Here is a 24,857-nt window from a genome sequence, read left to right as displayed (position 1 = left end):
GATGGGCCGAATGGCCTAATTCTGCTCCTATCACTAATGATCTTATAAAACCCATGTGGTGACAGGGAGAACGTGCACACTCCACACAGACAGCACCCAAGCACTCTGTGCTGTGAGGGAGGAGAAAGCTGGAGAAGAGGAAGGGGGGGCAAAACCTGGCTCCCGCAGCGAGGCAGCAGCTCGACCTGTGTCGGCCGCCCTTTTACATTCACGTGGGAGGAAAGTTGTTCTCTTTTCCTCCCTCAGTGTGATTTCTTGTTCATCCAGCAGCACTTTAATTAGCACCATGACATGCCAAGTTCAGATACGATATGATCAGCGAGAAGATGAGAATGAGATATGTAAAGAGAGAGCAGATCGGATTCATGTTTACATTGAACCCTATATAGGTAAATTAAATAGCCCATTAAAAGTTATAGGTCAGTGCTTCAATAGCCCATTAGCAACTTATAGGTGTTTAAACAGGCCATTAACAGTTATGCTTCTCCTTTAAAATTCACATTGGCAGGTTAATAGGATGAACTAAGTACCAGTTAATGAGAACCACATACCCAATGACAATCATGACAATCAATATCTTGCCGATGGCATACTTGCCGCATGCAGCTTCAACGTGTTCGCAGGCTATTTATACATTCACCATCCATAAGCTCATCATATAGTGAGTGCAATCACACCTTGTGAAGAAGTGTGGCTGATAGGAGTTTTACTCCAATTCACTGCAGAGTGATTTCTGGCATACAGTTCTTCTGGGTGATGTATTTACGATATTGTTTCACCAGGCCGCGTGGCACAGTAGCGCAGCGGTAGAGTTACTGCCTTACAGCGCCAGAGACCCGTATTTGATCCTGACTATGGGTGCTGTCTGTCGGGAGTATGCACATTCTCCCTGTGACCGTGTGGGTTTTCTCCGGGCGCTCTGGTTTTCTCCCACATTACAAAGATGTGCAGGTTTGTAGGTTAATTGGCTTCTGTAAATTGTCCCTAGTGTGTAGGATAGAACTGGTGTATGGGTGATTGCTGGTCGGAGCAGAGTCGATGGGCCTGTTTCCACACAGTATTTGTAAACTAAACTAAACATTGAGTTCATGCCAAACCATTCACGCTAGTTCTATGTTATCCCACTAGCTCATGCACTCACTGCACGTGAGGGGCAATTTCTAGAGGTCAGTTGACCTATAAATCTGCATGGTGTTTGGGAAGTGGGAGGAAACCGGAGCACCTGGAGGTCAGGATCAAACCCGGGTTTCTCATTCTGTGAGGCAACCCGCTGCACCACTCGATGTAATCACATGTGCTCAAGAAAGAGATGTGCAGGACAAACAGATAGTGGTGGGTTCCTGAAACCCTCTGCCATGGCTGGTGTTGGAGGCAGTTGTGATAGTGGTGTTTAAGAGGCTTTTGGATAAGGATGCAAGGATGGAGGGATATGGATCACATGCAGGCAAAGGAGATCAGTTTCACTGGGCATCATCTTTGGCATGGGCACGATGGGCTGAAGGGCCTGTGCTGTGCTGTCCTATGCTCCAAGAAAACAATTTATAGCTTATGCTCCAAAACCCCTGAAGATGCTTGAAATCTGAAGCAAAGACAGCGAATGCAGGAGATAATCAGAAGATCAGGTTTTCGATGGAAAGAGACGCACAGTTAACGTCTCAAGGTGATAAAATTTGGCGTCATCTATCTGAAATGTTAAATTCAATGCTTCTTTCCACAGATGCTGCCCAACCTGTTGAGTGTATCCACTATTATGTATTCTCATTTAGGAGACGCTCCATTGCGTGAAACCACTTTCGGTTTTAATAAATCGGCATGTAAATGCAAGTGGCTATTTTGGACTCTCTTGGCTGCAACTGGGATGTGTGTGGGCCACAAGAAAACAAAATTGAGGCTGTCTTACTACAAATTCAGACGTAAAATGTGCACCACAGGATAAAGCATAACATGAAAACCGCAACAAAATACATTATCTCTAAACAGCCAACAAGTGATTGGAACATAACATCACATTACTACATCCCCCTGAATGACATTCCAACACATCTGGAAAGATGATTGAAGCACTGATTTCAAACTGCGGAAACAGCAGGATTAAAACCAGAAATGTCATTCCTTTCCATTGTAATCTCTCCTGGGGTGGTCACGGTGGCGTAGCGGTAGAGTTGCTGCCTTACAGCGGATGCAGCGCCAGAGACCCGGGTTCGATCCTGCCTACGGGTGCTGTCTGTACGGAGTTTGTACGTTCTCCCAGTGATCTGCATGGGTTTTCTCCGAGATCTTCGGTTTCCTCCCACACTCCAAAGATGTACAGGTTTGTAGGTTTATTGGCTTGGTAAATGGAAAATTGTCCCGAGTGTGTGTAATGGGCCAGTGGGTCGAAGGGCCTGTTTCCGCGCTGTATCTCTGAACTAAACTAAACTATTCACTGTGGGCCTAACTAGCGTATTCATACAAGCCCTGATGGCATTGCTGCCTTTGTCTGCCTAGCAGTGGATTAGCTACCTACAAAGACATTATTAACCTAGCAAAGGGGAAGCAGCTTTATTCAATCAAAACACAAACTCAGCAGATCAGTCCGCATCAGTGGAGGGTAATGGACAGACGACGTTTTGAGTCGGCACCCCACCTCACCTGGAGAGGTTTGGCTGCCATATTTCCCGACATAATTGCAGTTACTACAGGACTTCACTGGAGTGAACACATTGGGAAATCCCCTGAGGATGTGCAAAGGCAGTGCTGTTGTCTCAAATCTGTCCGGGTTCAAGCCCGACCTCTGGTGCTGGCTGAGTGGAGCTTTCCCTGTGACTGCATGACCTTCATCTAGGTGCTCTGGTTTCCTCCCACATCTCCAAAAAATATATAGTTGGCAGACCAATTGGACACTACAAATTGCCAATAGTATGTGGATGAGTGGGCGAATCTGGGGCGAGTTGATGAGAATAGAATGGAATCGTGTGTTTGGTAAAATGGGTGTTTGATGATTAGATGCGGACTCAGTGTGTCTTGGTGATGTATGACTCAATGATAACACAACTAAAAATGTCAAATGGATCAAGTGCGATATTCCTGCAGATTAGACCTCTGACTGACATCAGTGAATTATCTGGTGCTACGTCAGATCGAGTTGTACTTGATAATGTGTAACAAGCATCATAATCCTGTTACACAAAACAGGATCATATCTGATTCACCATGAGAGCCCTTCAAATGCTGACTCACTTCTGTATCTCCACATGGACAGGGATTCATAAAGCCCAAGGCATTCAATGAACTTCCGTGTCAGTTTCCAGAAGATCTCTCAGACCTCAAAGCACAATCTCGCATAGGCCCTCTGTTTTCATTGCAATCCTATCCAGATCTTTTTCTTTTTTTTTTTTTTAATTTATATAGCACATTTTCAGTCAACTTGCATTGACCCCAAAGTGCTTCACATTACATTACACACAGGCAAAGGTGGGTGAAGTGTCTTGCCCCAAGGACACAACGACAGTATGCACTCCAAGCGGGATTTGAACTGGCTACCTTCCGGTCGCCAGCCGAACACTTAGCCCATTGTGCCATCTGTCGTCCCACAGGACTTGGACATTGTTGTCTCCCATCTTGGACATTATAGTCTCCCATCCGGTCCCTCTTCTGCTGGATTTAAATTATTAAAATTAGAGGGGATATCTTTATGGATAACCAATGTTTTTACAAAAGACAGTCAGGACCTTTCTCCCATGGTGGAAATGTCAAAGACTGGAGGGCATAGCTTTAAGGTAATAGGGGGAAGATTTTAAAAGTAGATTGCATGGGATCCTGGAAGAGCTAGAGACTGGATGAAGAATTGTCTTCCTGGAAGGAAGCAGAGGGTGATGATGGAAGGTTGTTTATCAGACTGGAGGCCTGTGACTAGTGGTGTACCTCAGGGATTGGTGCTGGGCCCATTGCTGTTTGTGGATAAAATAGTAAGATTAAACGAGAACTTACCAGTTTGAAGTTTGATCTGTATTTAATGAGGAGTTACGATGAGGGATTACGTGAAGAGCCCGCTCAGCACGCATGCGCGGCATACTTCAAAGCAGCGGTGTGGAATCACAGATAGACACAGTTATTGAAATAAACATAGTAAAGAAAAGGAGACATCAGTTATCAGTTTGACCCATATTATTGAGGGTGGGAGCGGAGGGCACGTAATCCCTCATCGTAACTCCTCATAAAATACAGATCAAACTTCAAACTGGTAAGTTCTCGTTTAATCTTACTATTTTACTTCGGAGTCACGTGAGTGACTACGTGAAGACTTCAAAGCTCTGTGATTTCAAACTGTGTAACAGTTATTACTTCACTCACTGCCGAAGTCCTTGAGGGAGGAAGTGTGTTATCGTAATCAACCAATGAATCTGTTTGTAGAAAAACACAATGGTATTTTTTAACAATAACAACAAAGAAATTAAATTGCTCCCCTGGGCTTAAATTAAATATTTGCAGTCTGTAAAAAAATTTCTGCAAATAAAGCAGGTTTTGCCAACGGCTTATTATAAAATTTCTGAACGGTCTTTCCCCCGAACATCCTGCTGTAGCCAGGATGTGGTCTGTAGGCACGTCCATTCTTTTGGCCGTTGACGTGTATGCTGCCTTGGTGGAGTGAGATTTGTACATGTTAGTGTTTATCCCAGCAGCTTTTAGCACCTGCTTGAGCCATCTCGAAATGGTTTGGCTCATCACCCGACCATAAGGTTTTTTATGACTGACCCACAAGGCTTTTCATCTCCCTCGAATATTTTTGGTTGTGTCTATGTAGGACAGTAGGTGGGTCATGGCACATAACCGTGGTTCTGGCGGGTAAGCCCGGAATTCCACGACTGGATTAGATGTTCCTGGTCTGCTCTGTTTGATCAGTCCTTGTATAACGACAGAGATCTGGTCTGGAGCTGTGAGCATGCTGTCCAGTCGCAATAGGTGTAGTGACTGAACCCTCTGTGCAGATACAAGTGCCATCAACATGAGTGTTTTGAGCATAGATTGTTCCAGGTTGAGGGATCTGGCTGGTGGCCATCCCCTGAGGTATGTCAGGACCACACTGACATCCCATAAATGGGTGTACCTTGGTCTAGGGGGTTAGTGTTGTAAACACCCTTCATTAGTTTGACCACCAGCGGGTGGGACCCTATGGCCTGTTGTCCTGGGGCTTGTTTTAAATAGACAGACAGGGCACTTCTAGCTGTGTTGATGGCTCTGTAGCTGAGTCCTTCATCGTGGTGAAGGTTCGCCAGGAATTCCCTGGACAAGTGCTGTTTTTTAGTGGATGTTCGGAGGGATGCTGACATGGTGTCGACGGTTTGTTCTGATAATCCCAGTCCCAGAAGTGGTTTGTGCAGAATCTGCAACCCAGGAGTTTGATTTTTTCATGGCACGGGTGGCTTGTGCCCGACACTGGGTGTTAATAACTCTGGGTCACCGGGGAATACCATCGGAGTTTCAACAACCATGTCATGGAGTATTGGGAACCATGGCTGTGTTGGCCAGTCGGGTACTATCAAAATACCTGAAGCAGAGTCCATTTGTATTGTGCGCAGTACCCGACTGATGAGGCAGAAGGGAGGAATGCATAGAAGAAGAATTTCCCCTATCCAGCGCGAACGCATCTACCGCTGCCGCCTCAAGGTCTGGTTCCCAAGCGAAATACATAGGTATCTGGTGATTTAGCCTTGATGCAAATAAATCGATATCTGGCGTGCCATATTGCTTGATACCTTTTGCAAATTTTTGGGGGTTTAACATCCATTCGATGTTGTCATTAAATTTACATGACCTGGTGTCTGCCACTATATTTAGCTTACCTGGCAGGTAAGTTGCTGATAGCCAAATATGTCTTTCGACACACCATTGCCAAATTGTGTTGACCAACTTGTCGCATGATAACGATTTTGTGCCGCCCATATGGTTAATGTAGGCCACCACCGTAGTATTATCTATTTGTAACCGTACATGCAAGTGATGCATATTTGATGCATATGCTTTTAAACCATAAAAGTCACCCAACATCTCTAGATAATTAATGCCCAGTGTAAGTGGTAATGATGACTCTGGGTTAGTCCATCTACCACCTCAAGTCAAGACCTGTGCTGGATATGGAGTTAGTTGCTCCCCAGCCTTGAGCACTGGCATCTGTTTGGATAACTAACGTAGGGTTAGTGATGATAATAGGGCTGAAACTATGCCAAACGTTTTTGCCCACCACTATAGTTCTGATATTGCTTCAGTGGGTAACTTCATGACACGATCATAATGACCTGCATGTCGTTTTGGTGCCTGTACCTTTGCTCTTTGTAAGTTTTAATAGTGCAAAGGTCCAAAATGTGTAGCCGGAAATGCTGCTACCATTTTCCCGATTACTCTGCTACTTGTCGAATAGTTGGTCGTTCGTTGACCATTAAATTGTTGCATGATTGTGCCAATTCAACTGTTTTGTCTCTTGGCAATGTTACAGTCACGTAGACTGAATTAATTGTGAAGCCCAAGTAGTCCATGATTGTGGATGGCTTCAACTTAGATTTATCTGGATGTAAGACAATCCCAGGGTTTCGAATAACTGTTTGGTAGCTGATACAGCTGACATGGTCAATTCCATGGTCTTGCCTACTGACAATATGTTTTTGTCTTCTTAATATTGCCAGAGCTGGTTTTGGTATCTTGGTGAATAATCTTGGGCTGATGTTATACATTGGGTAACGCTTTAAACTGCCATAGCTGCCCCATCCTTGTGAATGGTACTGAATAGTAAACATCTTTAAGATCAATGCTTGCCATGAAGTATCCTTTGGAAATTAGTTGTTTGGCAGTAACAAACGTTTCCATTTTGAAATGTATATACTTAACAAACATAATTAGTGCGACATCCACCATCTTTTTTGGGTTTACTTAATATATTTGATATGAATTCCAAGGGTTCATGTTTTGTTTTTCCCAATGATACCCTTTGTAATTAGTCTCACCAGTTCAGCTTGTCCCTCTCGTTTTCTTTAACTGAGAAGGAAAATACCCTCTGGGGTGAATGTTGAACTGGTGGCAATTTTACTGGTATGAATTGTATTTTGTATCCACTAATGCCATTGAGTATATACTGATCACTCGTGATAGACTCCCGTGCTTCTTTAAACAGGTGTAATCTCCCCCCTGTTAGTGTTAAGCCCCTATTTTCTATACGCTGGTAGGAACCAGACCCACCTACCTCCATGGTTATGGGTATTTCTTCTGTTTCCTGCCGGTCCAACGAGTCTTGCACATTGTCTGACGTGTCGGTGATGTTGGGGGGTGGTGCATTTTCCATGGGGTCCGCTCTGGGCCCTGGTCTCAAGAAGACTTCCGGTGAAAGAATGCGGACCCCGAGCTTTCACCAGTCCCATATGGTAGACATCGACTGGTGGACGCGATGGGGTGCTGCTGCTTGGGAATTATTGTTTTTGGTTTGCTCGTCCCGGGGCCTGCCCTCATGAGACCGAAAGTTTTTTAAGGCCTCTTCCATATCCTTCATATGCTTTGTGAGGTTTTTGCCAAAGAGCGGTGGGTCTGGCTCAGTGGCTGGGGTTTTGCACAACCCCGCAAATTTAGGATTTTATGGCAGGTCTTATGATTTGTTTACGAAGGTTGTGGTCATCTCCGTATTTGTCCACGGAACGAGCAAACGATGTGATGGCTGACGTCAGGAGCCTGAGGATCCGCTGCAGTTTTAGCTCCTGGTTCCGAATATTTGCCCCAACGTGCCCCCAGTTTTGGCTGTTTACAGCCGGCACTTTAAGGGACTCACAGTTCTCTGGAGCTGTATACGTTTCTAAGGCCTCATTGACCACCTGCTCCTGTAGGGGCCTGTTGGAGAGGTGGTTAATGCTGGCCGCTAGTTTGGCCTTTAACGGCCTCCTGCACGTGGGGCTGCCACGTAGCGGTCCACCACACCCAGCAGCTCTTCCTGTTCCTGCACCCCTTGCATACTCCCGACATCTTCAGCCAGCGTCCCCCTCTTCTTGACCAGCCCAGTCCTGGTCACCAAAGCTACCCTCGGGTAAGGAGGAAGCAATGGACAGTGCACAAGACACTGTGGAGGGAGTGCCTGAACTCCCCCTGCGAGAGCGCCCCTCACGAAGCGCGTCTCGCTGGAGCTCCTGCTCCAGGAGCCGCTCCATGCGGCTCAGGCGGCTGTCTCCTCCCCCGTGCGGGTGGAGAGACGTCCCCGTCCGACAAGTCGGAAGCCACCGGCCGGACGCTTCTTCGGTAGCTTTACTTCCAGCCCGCTGCTCAGGCGCTAGCGGGCTGGGCTCGGCACGGTGTCGGGGATAGCGGAGCGCCCGGTAAGCGGTCCTACCGCCTTGTTGCTGCCCCCCCCCCCAGATGGAACGCTCCTCCGTGGAGTCGAGCGGGGGACAGGTTTGTCCAAGAGCCTTTCTTCTCTGCCTGAAAGCAGAAGGCTCCCTGTGAAAGAAAACCCGACCTCAGGGTACTTACCTGACGGTCCGTTCTTTCACCTGTAGCGGGAGCGCCTGACTCCCGATGCGGCCGCTGTTGCACTGCTGAACGCAATGCCGCGCATGCGTGCTGAGCCGGCTCTTCACGTAGTCACTCACGTGACTCCGAAGTAAAATCAATGATTTGGATGAAAATGTACAATGCGTGTAATGTTTGACAATGTAGGTTTACAGATGACGCTAAAGTGGATGGTATCGTAGATAGCGAAGATGGTTATCAAAGATAACAGCAGGATCTCGATCAGTTGGGCAAGTTGGCCGAGGAACGATTAATGGAGTTTAATGCAGTTAAGATCGAGGTTTTGCATTTTCATAAATCAAACCTGGGCAGGACCTTCACAGTGAATGGCAAGGGAGGGTTGTAGTGCAGAGGGATCTGGGTACAGGTACATAGTTATTTGAAAAGTGGCGTCACAAGTAGATAGGTGGTCAAGAGGCTTTCAGCACGTTGGTCTGCATCAGCCAGGGTATTGAGTACAGAAGTTGGGATGTTATGTTACAGTTGTACAAGACATTAGTGAAGCCACATTTGGAGTATTGTGTTCAGCATTGGTTACCCTGCTATTGGAAAGATGTTGTTAAGCTGGAAAGAGTGCAGAGAAGATTTACAAAGGTTTTGCCAGGACTTGAGGACCTGAGCTATAGGGAGAAGTTGGGCAGGTTAGGACTTTATTCTTTGTAGTGCAGGAGAATCAATGGTGATCTTATCGAGGTGTATAAGATCATGAGGGGAAGAGATAGGGTAGATACACACAGTCTTTTACCCAGAGTAGGAGAACCAAGGACCAGAGGACATAGGTTTATGGTGAGCGTGGTAAGAGTTAATAGGAAACTGAGGGGCAACTGTGGGTGTATGGAACATACTACCAGAGGAGGTAGTTGAGGCAGGTACTATAACAACTTTTAAAAGACATTTGGCTGTGTACAGGGTTTAGAGGGATATTGGCCAAACGGGGGCAGGTAGTACCAGTTTAGATGGAGCACCTTTGTCGGCATGGGCAAGTTGGGCCAAAGGGCCTCTATTCATACTGTCTGCCTCTATTTCACTGCTGTTTTTTTTTTTGGATCTCAGCATGCACAACAGTGACTGATACATTTGTCTTTGTAAGCCACAGGTATCATGATATTTCAATGTGTATTGGTGGTACAGTGGGTAAATTACCAGGCCAGTATTCAAGAGATGTGTAGGAAGGAACTGCAGATGCTGGTTTAAACCAGAGATAGACACAAAATGCAGGAATAAGTCAGCGTGACAGGCAGCATCTATGGAGTGAAGGAATGGGTGACGTTTCGGGTTTTGGGTCGAGTCTGAAGAAGGGTCTCGACCTGAAACATCGCCCATTCCTTCTCTCCAGAGATGCTACCTGTCCTGCTGAGTTACTCCAGCAATTTGTGTCTATCACTAGTATTCAAGAGACCTGGATTATGGTGAGCAGCAATCCCACCATGGTAGCTGTGGAATTAAAATGCAGTTAATTACATAAGGTATAATTAAATATAAAGACAACAATGATAACCACAAAACTGCTGATTGTTGCAAAATCTCATTTTGGTCACCATTGCCCTTAGGGGAGATGTGTCAGTACATGGATATGCAGGGTTTGCAGGGATATGGATCATGTGCAGGCAGAGGAGATTAGTTTAGTTTGCCGTCATGTTCGGCCTGTTCCTGTGTAATGTACGGCTCTATGTTCTTAGTTGGACTGTGCATGACTCTAGGCCAACATGGATGCAGTAACTCTAAGCATCAAGTCTTTCAGATGTCACCTAACTGTGAAGTTGCTGTTGTGTAACTCAAGTTCCACTGTACGTTAATTGGTACAAGTGACAATAAACTGACCATTGAAACCGTGGTTCAAAGATGTTTGGTTTAGTTTTGAGATACAGCGTAGAAACAGGCCCTTCGGCCCAATGAGTCCATGCCGACCATCGATCAACCGTACCCTTGTTCAATCCGACAATTTAAGAGACAATTTACGGAAGCCAATTAACTTACAAACCTGTATGTCTTTGGAATGTGGGAGGAAGCTGGAGCAACCGTGAAAAACCCACACGGTCACTGGACGATCGTACAAAATACGTGCAGACAGCACCCACAAAAAGGATTGAACCCGGGTCTCTGCCGCCATAAGGAAGCAACTCCACCTCTGCGCCACTGTGCCACCCCTTCCCAGTTCTCAGGGACTAGTAGGGATGGGCAATAAATGCTGGCCTTGTAACCAATGCCCCACAGTCGGAACAAAGAAAAACAAAGTACTTCACTGGCCACAAAGTGTTGTCTGGTATGAAGAGTTTGGTAAATGCACCTCTTTCCTTATTATTTAGGCCAAGCACTGCAAACCTGCACATTAAACTGGATCCCATGCATTAAGAACATTTATCAGTGAAATAGAGACAAATACAGATGCTGGAATCTAGAGCAAAACAGAGTGTCGGAGGAACTCAGAGGGTCAGGCAGCATCTGTGGAGGGAATGGTGACGTTTTAGGTTGGGACCTTTCTTCAGAGTAATTGTGGTAGGGGGAGAAAGCTGGAAAGTTTTAGATGGACTGGGGTAAGAGAGGTGTGGAGTACGTGATCGAGGCTGGAGGTGAAAAGGAGACGTGGAGGTCAGATAAAGCAGTGAAATGTAAAGGCAGAGGGAGAAGGGGACTGTGGGTGTGAAATATTCAGCAAACTCCCAGCAAGAAGGAACTGAAGACTCCAGCAGGTCTTTGACAAACAACACTAGAGGAGATACATCCAGATGACCTATCAGTGTGAAAGGGTTAATAGAACCCCTGAGCTGTATTAATGTGCTTCTTTGAAAAAACATATAATTTGTCACATACAGTATTTGTCTCTTCCTCTTTTCGGTTCTCCCCTCCCCACCCCTGTTCCCAATACCTTTAAGCAAGTGACTCAGGTGTGCTCTGCCTTACCTGTAGGCTGGGATGCCAGGGTTCGCTATCATGATGGATTCCAGGTGAAAGCGCCCGTCACCTAGGTAACTGCAAGGAGAAGAGAAAGCACATGCTGAATTAGTGCTGGAGCGTGCCTCTGATCCGCTGCACAGACACACACATTAATCACTGATGCTGCTGCATGCAAGTGTGTCGAGGAAACCAGGTCAGTCTCGCAAACAGCTCCACAGGCACCAAACACGGGCCTCATCGAGCGACCAACAGGGGGCGGGGGAGGAATCATCACGATCGCACAGACTAGTGTGCCATGTCTTTGCTCCTCTCTTTCTCTGTGTTTAACATGGGTTTGAATTTGACAGCAACCCGTGCTGGATGGGACAGGGCTCCGTGCAGTGGGCAAGCAGCTGAACCAAGAGAAAAAAGGAACATAGGACAGTACAGCACAGGCTCTTCAGCCCACAACATCTGTGCCAAACACGATCCCAAGACCAACTCTTACCTGCCTGCACATAATCGATTCCCTGCATATCCACAGACATGACTATCCAAAAGTCTCTTGAATGGACGTTCTGGGACACACAAGAAACTGCAGATGTTGGAATTCTTCAGCTAAAGGTACTGGAGGAACTCAGCAGGAGTGGGAAGGGAATGGACAGAAGGTGTTTCGGGTCGGGATGCTTCCGCAGACTCTAGTTGAAGAGGTCAATGTTCATACCCTTTGGATTGTATGCAGCCCAAGCGGAATATGAGGTGCTGTTCCTCCAGTTTGTGTGTGGCCTCACTCCGATCAATATGGGAAGGGGAAGAGGAGATAAAATAGTTAGTAGTTAGGAGATCCAGCTGGCCCCTGGCACAAGTGTTCGGCGAAACACTTGGGGATATGAAGTCCCAGGATTAATGTCCAGCCTGGGCCAGGATATCCTGGTATCACGTGGGTCTCTCTGTGCCACTGGAAGGGTTGCAGGTTAAGGATAGAATCAGACTGCATGGGTAGTGATCTCTCTTTATCCTGGGAACGGGGAGAGTGCAGAGAACCTTCATTGTCCAACTCTCTACATTCAAGAGACGGCAGTCTCTGAGAGGGTGAAGAGGGACAACAGGAACATAAACTACTGGACCAGAAGCCTCGACTGGGAATGAGTTTAAATCCTGTTTAAAGTAGCTGGGGATTTCAAATTGTTGACTGCAAAGCTACTAGACGGTCATAAATAAAACATCTGGTTCACTAATGGCGTTTACAGAAAGAAATCTGCCATTTTATGCGATGGCAGACCCATAACAACGTGGTGGACTCATGGACTTCAGTGTCTCATGAAAAGGCTCAGCGTGGTTTAATTCAAAACCAACAAGTAATACAGAAAATACATGCATCAAATGGAAGGATAGATAGATAGATATAGATAGATAGATAGATAGATAGATAGATAGATAGATAGATAGATAGATAGATAGAGAGAGAGAGAGAGAGAGAGAGAGAGAGAGAGAGAGAGAGAGAGAGAGAGAGAGAGAGAGAGAGACAGATAGATAGATCGATCGATAGATAGATAGATAGATAGATAGATAGATAGATAGATAGATAGATAGATAGATAGATGGGACAGACAGACAGACAGACAGACAGACAGACAGACAGACAGACAGACAGACAGCATAGAAACAGGCCCTTTTGCCCACTGAGTCCACGCCGACCATTGTTCACCCATTCACACTAGTTCTATGTTATCCCACTGTCTCATCTACTTATCAAACCCACACGCCTTTGGGGTGCAGGAGGAAACTGGAGCATCCGGAAGAAACCCATGTGGTCATTTTCCACACCTGGATGATTTGATCAAATTGAAGTCAAGTTTATTGTCTTATGCACAACACCATGAGATACAGGTAAAACAGAAACCTTGCTTGCAGCAGCATCACACGCACATACGTAGCTCCAGACAACACACCAAAATCATAAATGATGCATAAATTCTACAAGGCGGTGAAAAGAAACAGACTGTGCAAACAAAAACAAGACAGTAATGCAAAAATACACAATTAGAAAACAAGTTCATTATAGTGTAGGAGGTGGTCCATGATGTTTTGTTGTTGAGGTGGGGTTAGGATTGTGCAGGCCCATTCAACAACCTGACGGTTGTAGGAAAATAACTGTTCCTCAACCTGGTGGTGTGGGACTTCAGTCTGCTCTACCTCCTACCCCCACCCACACATAGCCTCTCCCCCTGAAGAAACTCAAATAAAACTCAGATCTGAGTCCAAGTGTTGGTAACCTTCAAACACAATCCTGCCACATGGAATGTAAATGGATGTGATCGAGCCTGGGTCAAGAGCTTGAGGCTTGACTGAGTCCTGGGAGTAGGGATGAAGGCTGGGCTTAGCTATGCAATAAGGTCCTATACTGCATTTGTTTTGATAAAAAAACAGTACTGGATGTGTGCTGAAAACTCATGCTTAGGTTTCGTTTTATTATTGTCACATGTGTCCATGTACAGTGAAAAGCTTTTGTTCGCAAACAGATAGGGGCTGCAGCATTAGAGTTGCTGCCTTACAGCACCAGAGGGATGCAAGCAGAAGCCTCCATGTGGAGCATCTCGTGCAATGCTTTTTTAATTTTTTTTAAATTTATTTTTATTAGAAGTACAGTAAATTACAATAATACACATCACATATATCTTATTACATTTGTTGTACCACTTCGTTTTTCGGGCTTTAAAAAAGGTAGAAATAAAAGAAGTAAGGAAAGTGAGCAAGAATCGTGAAGGTGCAGGGAAGTGTTGGGAAAAGAAAGCCCCTTAGAGAAGAAGTTAGAGAAGGAAGTAAAGAAAGGAAATAGACCCTAGAAAGAAAATTTAAAAAAGGAGAAACAATCGCTCTATTATAACACAAAACTCCGCAAAAAAGGATATACCAACCGTGTATTTTTTTTTTGTTTTTTTTTACCCCCCGTTACCAGATCCTGATACCATTTATTTTTTTAATTACTATTGCACCCGGGCAATACTGACGACAGAAACTGTACCACAGCGACCGACTGAAGTAGCCAATTCTGCAACCACTGACCGTCAACCATCACTGACCGACCGGAAAGACGTGATATAGGAGATGGCCGGACACGAGGAAGAAGAAGACAGTACCAGAGACCCGAGTTCGATCCTGACTACGGGTGCTGTCTGTACGGATATTGTACTTTCACCCTGTGACCACGTGGGTTTTCTCCAGGTGCTCTGGTTTCCTCCCACACTCCAAAGATGTACAGGTTTATGGGTAAATTGGCTTTGGTAAAATTGTAAATTGTGCCTAGTTTGTGTAGGACAGTGCTAGTGTGCGGGGATCGCTGGTCGGCGCAGACTCGGTGGGCCGAAGTGCCGGTTTCCGTGCTGTATCTCAAACTAAACTAAGGTCAGATATATACATAGATATAATCGGTTCAAACTCATGTTCAAAAGATCGAGCAAAAGGGAAGACACAAAGTGCAGAATCTACTTCTCAGTATTGTAGTGCATCAGTGCCACAGACAAAGTCCAATGTCCTCAATAGGGTAGAGGTGAATCGGACAGTTCCCTAGCTTCAGGGAGCGGAAGGAGCAGGAATAGACAGACTCACACAATTAATTTCTCTTGCAGACAGTAAATCGCCCACAAAGTCTGATCCATAACTATTGCATTTTTTTTGAGATGCTTGTAATACGCCTCTCCGCTGTGTGATAAATAAGTAATCCTACAGAATTAACTCGTCTCATTTTATGTCTAAGATAGACACAAAATGCTGGAGTGGCTCAGGGGGACAGGCAGCATCTCTGGAGAGAAGGAATGGGTGACGTTTCGGGTGGAGACCCTTCATGTCTGCTGTACAATTACAGATTCCAAGTGACACTTCCACACCAAATAAATGAATTTGCCAGTTTTCCTTGCAAATAGCTCTGTTTCCGCAGCTGAAGAGAACAGTTAAGGTTCCCTTTGAGCTGAATTGATGATGATGTAGTGTGTTGGACCATGGGTCTGTTTGGTAGCAGGCCAGCGCAATGACGCATTGCTGGCAAACATTCGCGAGTTACACTGTGACCACTCCATCCACCGCTTTTATATGATAGCGTTCAGCATGGGCCATCATTCGTTCCGAGCTACTCTGCTGGCTCTTTAGTTTGAAGAGATTACAGAGCGATTTCATGTCTTGTATCATTAGCAGAGATTCTTGCATCATTAGAGTTCCCTGACTTGTTTTGTTACGCATGCTCCATGATTTGTATCATTACGGAGCTCCCTAACTTGTGTCCTCACCACACTTGGCGAAAATTTGAGAAAATGCTGGATATCTAAGAAGCAGAAAAATACTGAAAATACTCAGCAGGTCGGGTTGCATCTGTGGGAAGGGAAACAGAGTTAACGTTTCACGTTTCACATTGAAGACCCTGTTGTTGTTGTACGGTTAGTTCCTGGCATCTTTTCACCAGAACGCTGCCTGGGCTAGTGGGTGTTCGCTACAACGTTGGACAAACTCACATTGTTTTTTCTGGAATATTGGAGGTTGAGGGGAGACCTGATAGAAAGGTGTAAAATTATGAAAGGGCAGACATTCAGAATCTTTTTCTCAGGATGGAAATGTCAAACACTAGAGGGCATAGTTTTAAGGTGAGAGGGGCAAAGTTTAAAGGAGACATTCGGGGAATGTGATGCCAAGGGTGGTGGTAGAGGCATATACGATAGTGGTGTTTAAGAGGCTTCCAAATAGGCACATGGATCATGTGCAAGCAGAGGAAATCAGCTTTTCTTGGCAGTATGTTCAGCATAGATGTTGCGGGCCGAAGGGCCTGTTCCTGTGCTGTACTGTTCAATGAAAATCAACACAAAATACTGGAGTAACTCAGCAAGTCAGGCAGCGTATCTGGAGAAAAGGAATAGGTGATGTTTCGAGACTAGACACTTCTGCATACTGAGAGTGGTTCAGACTGAGAGAAGTGTCACCGTCTGAAGAAGGATCTCGACCCCAAACATCACTTCTCCAGAGACGCTGCCTGACCTGCTGAATTCCTCCAGCATCGGTGTAAACCAACATCCGCAGCTCTTTCCTCCAATGTTCTATATAATTACACAGTTGTCTACTGTAGCTCCAAGATATATTGTTGCAGATTTCCTAAATGCAGCACCATGTCTTGTGTCATGACAAAGTCTCCTGGCACAACTCCAGGCTGTACACCACCACAGGAATCTTAAATGCAACTCCATAGCTCGAGGCATCTTTGGGCTTCCTGTGCAATTCCATGACTTCAGCATTTCGTGAAACCCAGTGCAGTTTCATAGCTTACTGTCTACCAAAGACACAGGAGCTGGTGGCGCTGGCGATGTCAACCAAGGTAGAATTGGGGCTATGAGCTGGTTGGAAAATCGACTGAAGCAAGGACAAGATCAGCCCGATGGGAGATGAGAGCTAACAAAACACGAGCAGCTTCTGAACACAATCCGGCGACTCGCCCCACAAAATGCGGGCATTTGTCCAGCGATTGTTTCTCCTCCTTCTCCCCCCAGACTCCAGGCCATACAAAACAAAATATGGGAGCCCCCTCCCCGCCCGATGGCCTGTGCACACCTAGCTCAGCAGGAAACTTATAGCGAGAGGCAGAAGGGGGAGAAAATCAGCAAGAATAGAAAACCAGTGAGCAGAAACTGTCATCTCAAAATGCTCAGATTCCAGTAAAAAACATTGCCTAAGGTCCCACTGGGAGGATGGATTTGACTTTACAGTTTAGATTAGACCTCATTGCTCACCAATTATCATTCAATGCAGGCTAGGTTCCATGCCGTCTGCATGCAGGCAGCTTGTTATCACCCAGTCTCAGGCAAAGCTATATAAACAGCTGGCACAGTAATGATGTGGTGGTCTGGCCCCTCTTCACTTGTAACGATGATGTATACGATTATAATATTTATTAAGTGCACCACTGGCTTCTAGTCATCAATTTGCTAAATATGCCGACGACAATGTGTGATCAATAGCAGTTGATCAATACCCGGCTAATATTTCCTTTTTTTTTACCTAATCTATTGACAGGCTGTCCAGTTTGAGACCTTTGTTCTTTACCGTCCATCTAATTGGGAGAATTACATCTTTCCCTTTGCCACTGGCACGGCTTTTGTTAGCTCACTTTAATTGGGATGTAGGGGTGGATGTGGATGGTACGAGGTCACTCTCACCTCAGACTCAGAAGGTGGAGGGTTTGAGCCCAAATCAAGGGACATGATTGAGCAGAGACACTACCCTGAAGAAAGGTCTTGACCCGAAACGTCACCCATTCCTTCTCTCCAGAGATACAAAAATACCTCATCACTTAGCCTGCACAGCCATCCGTGGCAATGAGTTCCACAGATTCACCACCCTCCGGCTCAAGACTTTTTTTTTGGCTTTGCACCATTATTGTTTTTTTTTATATATACTATCTGAAAAAGGGTCTCGACCAGAAACATCACCCATTCCTTCTCTCCAGAGATGCTGCCTGTCCTGCTGAGTTACTCCAGCTTTTTGTATCTATCTTCGGTTTAAACCAGCATCTGGAGTTCCTTCCTACACTAAGCTGACACTTACTGATCACTGCAGTACTGATCACTGACAGAAGGTCAATCAGATGCCTGCACCATCCAATCCTATTAACAAATCAGTGAGTTAACAAAAGCATAAAAGCAAAGTGTTTACCTGGTTAACTAAGAAAATGCAATTGTGCATTTTACAATTTTTGGAGAAGGTATGAAAAACTAAACTGCACTAGGGGCAATTTACCATTTTACCGAAACCAATGAACCTGCAGACATGCAAGCAGAGGAGATGAGTTCTGTTTGGTGTCATGTTTGTCATAGACATTGTGGGCTGAAGGGCCCGTTTCTGCACTGTATCTTCTTTCTATGGTGCTGAGTGGGTTCATCATATTCTGCTTTTACCTATTTTTATTGTAATATCTTTAAGGTCCCATCATTTGAACCGCCCAATGGATGCCATCTTGAAAATGTCCTCAAAGATAAGACACAAAATGCTGGAGTAACTCAGCAGGACAGGCAGCAGCTCTGGAGAGAAGCAATGGGTGACGTTTGGGGTCGAGACCCTTCTTCGGACCCGAACCCGAACTTCTTCAGTGTCGACCAGAAACGCCACCCATTCCTTCTCTCCACAGATGCTGCCTGTCCCGCTGAGTTACTCCAACATTTTGTGTCTATCTGCGATTTAAACCAGCACCTGCAGTTCCTTCTTACACATTGAAGATGTTGTCACCTAACGTCATCCCTTGATTTGCCATGTCACCATGAGCTTGCCATTGTTTGCCTGCCTTACGAGTACTGGCTCGAAGGGCCGAATGGCCTACTCCTGCACCTATTAGTCTATTGTCTACTCTTGGAAATCCAGTTGAAAAACATTCTCTTTGTTACCTGTGTGGATGTTTCTTGATGTTTATCAAACCACCTTCCTCCTCCCACTCCGGCAGTCCCAATTAAAGAAAGTTAATTAAAAATAAAAGACAAACAATTTACGATATGGTGCTGCCCAGGTGGCTTTTCCGCAGGGATGCTCTCAGGAATATGCTGGACATTAATATGCACCTCTGGAGCAATCCCAAAGGGTAATAACTCGCAGCCTGTCCTTTGCATTGTCACACACCTCTCTCAGCCACACTCGCTTCTCTGGTCTATGTCACTTATTGCATTTTTTAACGCCCGACCGTCAGTAGGAATCTAAAAACATAGATACGGGACCTCGACCATAAAGATCACAGGCTGCTCCTTATTTACAAGGCGCAGCTTTTATTAACGTTTTATGGCTTTTCATTTGCAAATACAGTGGACAGCTTTGCAGGGAGACAAACAAGGAAAAGATGAGGCTGTTAACCTAAATATAGACACATATGTTGCAGGTTTTATTGCACCTATCTGGAGGGAGCAGTCTATCAGCTGTAATTCAAGTTTTATTTCCACTGCTTTTTCAGACCACACAACGTCGTGTGAGAAACTGTGAGAGAGTTGAGTGATTTAAATAATTCAAGTCTTCAAAATAGGAAGGGTCAGATGGTGGTGAAACTGCAGTTCATCTCCCATGGATATTCACTTCACATGGACAAGCAGGGAATAGAGGGATATGGATCACGTGCAGGCAGAGGAGATGTGATTTGACATCATGTATGGCACAGACACTGTGGGCTGAATGGCCTGTTTCTGTGCTGTACCTTTCTACGCTCTGACAGATGATAAATGATACATTTTAAGACAGCCCTGTCTTCAGCTGAAATGACCACTCTCTCCTGCAGATAAAAGAGCACCTACAATAAGGAGCATACTGAACTGACATCTCGGATTAAGATTGGCATCTAGAATGCCTACACCTCCATCAATTTCAATTATGCTTGAATAAAGGGGCTTGTAATTCAAAGCCTGGTGTTCAAATGTTGTTACAATATTGAAGGAGGCCATACACAGAAAAATTAGGTATATGGATCACATACAGGCAGATGAGGTTAGTTTAATGTGTAAGAATGCTGGTTTACACCGAAGATAGACACAAAATGCTGGAGTAACTCAGTGGGACAGGCACCATCTCTGGAAAGAAGGAGTGGGTGATGTTACCCTTTCCTTCTCTCCAGAGATGCTGCCTGTCCCACTGAGTTACTCCAGCATTTTGTGTCTACCATGAGATTAGTTTAACATCCATGTTCAGCATGACCATTTTGGGCTGTAGGGGCCCGTTCCTGTACTGTACTGTTTTATATTCTACTTTCATTAGCCTACCAAAGATTCTGACCCATGGAACGTTTCAACATCCATGTTGGTCCACGCAACCTCCTGGTTAATTGGATTCTTTACCACGTCCGGTCCAACTGTACAGGGGCAAGTGTAGGAGCACAAACCAGTGTCCTGTTAACTCCGTGGTCCAGGAATTAAAAATGAATACACAGGGCGCTGATTTGGGAACATATGGGATAGAGAGCAAATGGACGCTGATACCAATGGGTTTAAACTTCCCTTTCTATCAGCTCTTCCTGCTTATTTCTTACAGCGTCACAGAGACAAACAACATGGGAACAGGCCCAGTGGTGCAGCGGTAGAGTTGCTGTCTTACAGCGCCAGAGACCTGGGGTTGATCCTGACTACGGGTGCTGTCTGTACGGAGTTTGTACGTTTTCCCTGTGACTGTGTGGGTTTTTCTCTGGGTGCTCCGGTTCCTCCCACACTCCAAAGACGTACAGGTTTGTAGGTTAATTAGCTTTGCTAAATTGTAAATTGTCCCTTGGTCATCACACGCCTCAGCACTGGTGAGTAAGGCAAGGCAGCGCCTTTACCACCTCAGGCAATTGAGGAAATTCAGAGTGTCTCCGAGGATCCTACAGTGCTTCTACGCAGCGGCGGTGGAAAGCATCTTGTCTGGGAACATTACCATCTAGTTCGGGAATTGCTCTGCCAAGGACAAGAAGGCTCTGCAGAGAGTAGTGCGTTCGGCCGAACGCACTATGGGAACTTCACTCACCCCCCTGCAGGAACTATACAACAGGAGGTGCAACTCCAGAGCAAACAAAATCATGAGAGACCTCTTCCACCCCTGCAACGGACTGTTCCAGCCGCTACGGTCAGGCAAACGCCTCCGTTGCGATGCAGTGAGAACGGAGAGGTTGAAAAGGAGTTTCTTCCCAGAGGCAATTCGGACTTTAAACGCCTTTCTCACCAGGGACTAACTCTACAGAACGTTTTTCCTTCTATTATTTATTATGTAAAAGAATATGTGTGTTATGATTGTGTTTATAATTTGTTTGGTTGTTTTGTTGTTTGTCTTTTGCACAAAAGTCCGCGAGCATTGCCACTTTCATTTCACTGCACATCTCGTATGTGTATGTGACAAATAAACTTGACTTGACTTGACTAGTTTGCAGGAAAGTGCTAGTATACGGGTTATGGCTGGTCAGCGCAGACACGGTGGGCTGAAGGCCTTGTTTCCACGCTGCATGTCCCTGCAGCTCACCAAGTCCATGCTCACCCATTTGTACTCATTTTATTCCCCACATGTTCCCATCAAGTTCCCCCAGATTCTGCCTGTCAGCTATACACCAGAGTTAATTTATCACAGCTAATTAATCAACCAATCCACATGCCTTGGGCAGGAGTAACTTGGAAAACCCACACGGTCACAGGGAGAAAGGGCAAACTCCAGAAATAGACCAGCAGAGGTCAGGATCAAACTCTAGTCAATGCAGATGTGAGGCAGCGACTCTATCAGTGTTTCAGATAACTGTCTGTCTGAATGAGTTGAGAATGAGCCACGAGAATGACTAAATGAGGAGTTTGTTTTCTGATTAGCCTAAAAGACTGAACCTTGTACAAACACCATTTTGAGTCCTGCACAAAATATGTTCTAAACCAGAATTAATCCAAATTTGGATGAAGGCAAGAAGAAAATATGGAGGCTAATGAAGGCGTGGATTTGGATGAATGTAATGATATCATGGACCAGCCTCCAGTGAGAATGAATCTCCAGCAGTGAGTACAGTGAGTATGAGGGATGATTATCTCACTGCCTGCAAATTGACAATCTAGCCCTAATGCAGTGAGAATGGACATATGTGGCGATCAGCAATGGAAACATGGGGAGAGGCAGCTGGAGGATTTGCAGTGAGAACCATGAGAAATACTTTCAAACAGAGTTGGAAAAGTGTGTGGGAGTTATATTAATCACTACTTTCTAAATCTTAATCATTTTACTAATTAATGAACTGTTGCATGGCCAGAACATTCACAGCTTAAAGAATACATCATAAAGAATGAATGTTAACAATTTTTTTAACCTCCTTACCAATCTTGATTTGGGATCATTGCCTTTGGCAGGTCTGAGGGGTGTAGAGGACACAAATTGACCCCACATGGTGGTGTATTCCTGACAAAAAGCAGTTGCTTTATCTCTTCGCAGATGAGAGCATCAATGACAGTCCCCATTTAGTTTAGTTTAGAGTCAGTCATAGTCACAGAGTGATACAGTGTGAAAACAGGCCCTTCGGCCCAACTCACTCACGTCCCAGCCACACCAGTCCCACCTGCCTGCACTTGGTCCATATCCCTGCAAACCTGTCCGATCCGTGTAGATACAGCGTGGAAACAGACTCTTTGGCCCACGAGTCCACACCGACCATTGATTACCCGTTCACACCAGTTCTATGTTATTCCACTTTCTCATCCACTCTCTACACACACTAGAGACATTTTACAGAGGCTAATTAACCGACAAACCTGCATGTCTTTGGGATGTGGGAATAAGCCAGATCACCTGGAGGAAACCCATTAACGTGCAAACTCCATATAGACAGCACCCAAGGTCAGGTTCAAACCGTGGTTTCTGGCACTGAGGCAGCAGCTCTACCAGCTGCGCCGCTGTTAGTACCCACTTCCACATGAACTTGAACTAGGCCTGCTGGGCTGTTGAGAGTCAACCACATAGAAACATAGAAATTAGGTGCAGGAGTAGGCCATTCGGCCCTTCGAGCCTGCACCACCATTCAATATGATCATGGCTGATCATCCAACTCAGTATCCTGTACCTGCCTTCTCTCCATACCCTCTGATCCCTTTAGCCACAAGGGCCACATCTAACTCACAAACTCACATTGGTGGGTCTGGAGTCAATAGATGCCAAGATAAATGAATCTCTTGTGCCTGTGCATGATCCATATCCCTCCTTTCCCTGCATATCCATGTGTCCATCTAAAAGCCTCTTTAACACCAATAGCAAGTCTGCCCCCACCACCATCCCTGACAGCCTGTTCCCGGCACCCACCATTCTCTGTGTAAAAAACTAGCAAAGCACAGCTCCTTCAAACTTTGTCGCTTTCATCTTAAAGTTATTCCCTTTATCTTTGACATGTCCTTGCTAAGAAAAAGGTTCTTACTGTCTACCACGTTTCGACCTCTCATGATTTGATATACTTCTGTCAGCTCTTCCCTCACCTCCAGTGTTCCAGAGAAAACAATCCAACGTCTACCCAACCATTCCTTATAACTTTTAAAAGATGCTGCTTAATGTACCTTCTGGAATCTGAAAATGGGAGTTTACCCTCCTACCATCGGGAGGCGCTACAGGTCTCTATTGGACCACATCGAACAAGTCTTAAAAAGGCTTGACTGGGTCAGATATTACCCTGGGTCACAGAGTCGGACACTTATTATTATTTATTCAAATCGTTTGCTATGTCGCTCTTCCAGGGAGATGCTAATGCATTTCGTTGTCTTCGACTGTACACTGCCCAAGCCAACCATCATGCCTCTGAATCTGCACTTGCGACCTTCTGGAATCGGTTGTCAAGACCCTACAAGTCAGGCCTGAAGATAAGGGTCCCGAGTCTGAAATGTCTCCCATCCTTTTGCTCCAGAGATGCTGCCTGACCAGCTGAGTTATTCCACCACTTTGTGTCTATCTTCAGTATATACCAACCACATAGAAAATAGGCCACTTGGGCCTTCAAGCCAGCACCCTCATTCAATATGATCATGGCTGATCATCCAAAATCAGTACCCCGTTCCTGCTTTTTCCTTCTAACCCTTGATTCCGTTAGCCCTAAGAGCTAAATCTAACTCGTGAAAACACCCAGTGAATTGGCCTGCACTGCCTTCTGCGGCAGTAAATTCCACAGATTCACAACTCTCTGGGTGAAGACATTTTTCCTCATTTCAGTCTTAAATGGCCGACCCCTTATTCTTAAACTATGACCCCTAGTTCTGGACTCCCCCAACATCAGAATCATTTTTCCTGCATCAAGCCTGTCCAATCCCTTAAGAATTTTATATGTTTCTATATTTGCATCTGCAGTTCCTTTCTACACCACTGACAAAGTCTCGACTCGTGGTGGGAGGCAAATACAGTTGAGGGAAGTAAACCATTCCATTAGTGATGGGAGTGGAAGCATTGGGGATGGGATCAATGTATCATGAGCGTCTCTGCTGTTGGAATAACTGTGTGAGGCCAGGGTTTCAGCAGCTCCAATCCCAGGCTGCAATGTGGAAATTGCTAAGCGCACAATGTCTTGGAGCCAATTGATATGTTCACAGCAAACATGTGCTGCCCACTCCAAACTGCCAGGAGTTAAATTCAGATGCCCTCCGACTGTAAAGGAACAAATGAAATATCTAATCACGACTGAAGAGATGAGAGGAATCTATCCTAAAGAATGTATTTTCCTATCCAGATTGCTTTATTTCTATTCCATTTTCTCCCATCGTACATATCCAATGACCACACTGTTTCTAAAACTGTAGATTGGAGCGAGCACTGAGTTTGGCTTTCAATTGTTCTGTGCCATTCATGATGAAAGATGGGTCAAGCCAACAGTTTAGACTGGAGCATATAAAACTTAGCTGACGTGCAGTAAACCAGCGTGGCTTCCACTGCCGAAGGTGTCTTCTTTCAGATGGGATGTTAAATCCAGGCACTGCCGCCTTCTCAAGTGGACA

General features: G+C 45.4%; 1 protein-coding gene across 3 annotated transcripts in view; it reads right to left on the bottom strand.

Moving 5' to 3' along the window:
* The window catches only part of dph1 (diphthamide biosynthesis 1), a 650,424-nt gene that overhangs the window by 222,906 nt on the left and 402,661 nt on the right, over positions 1-24,857 (bottom strand). For all 3 annotated transcript variants that reach the window (XM_055657653.1, XM_055657652.1, XM_055657651.1), the window contains exon 7: positions 11,422-11,490. In XM_055657653.1, the coding sequence (XP_055513628.1) occupies positions 11,422-11,490 (69 nt within the window). The remainder of the gene's footprint in view (positions 1-11,421; positions 11,491-24,857) is intronic.

This window comes from Leucoraja erinacea, chromosome 28, assembly GCF_028641065.1.
Source record: "Leucoraja erinacea ecotype New England chromosome 28, Leri_hhj_1, whole genome shotgun sequence".
Classification (NCBI taxonomy): Eukaryota; Metazoa; Chordata; class Chondrichthyes; order Rajiformes; family Rajidae; genus Leucoraja; species Leucoraja erinaceus.
This window is presented reverse-complemented; position numbering and strand designations above follow the sequence as displayed.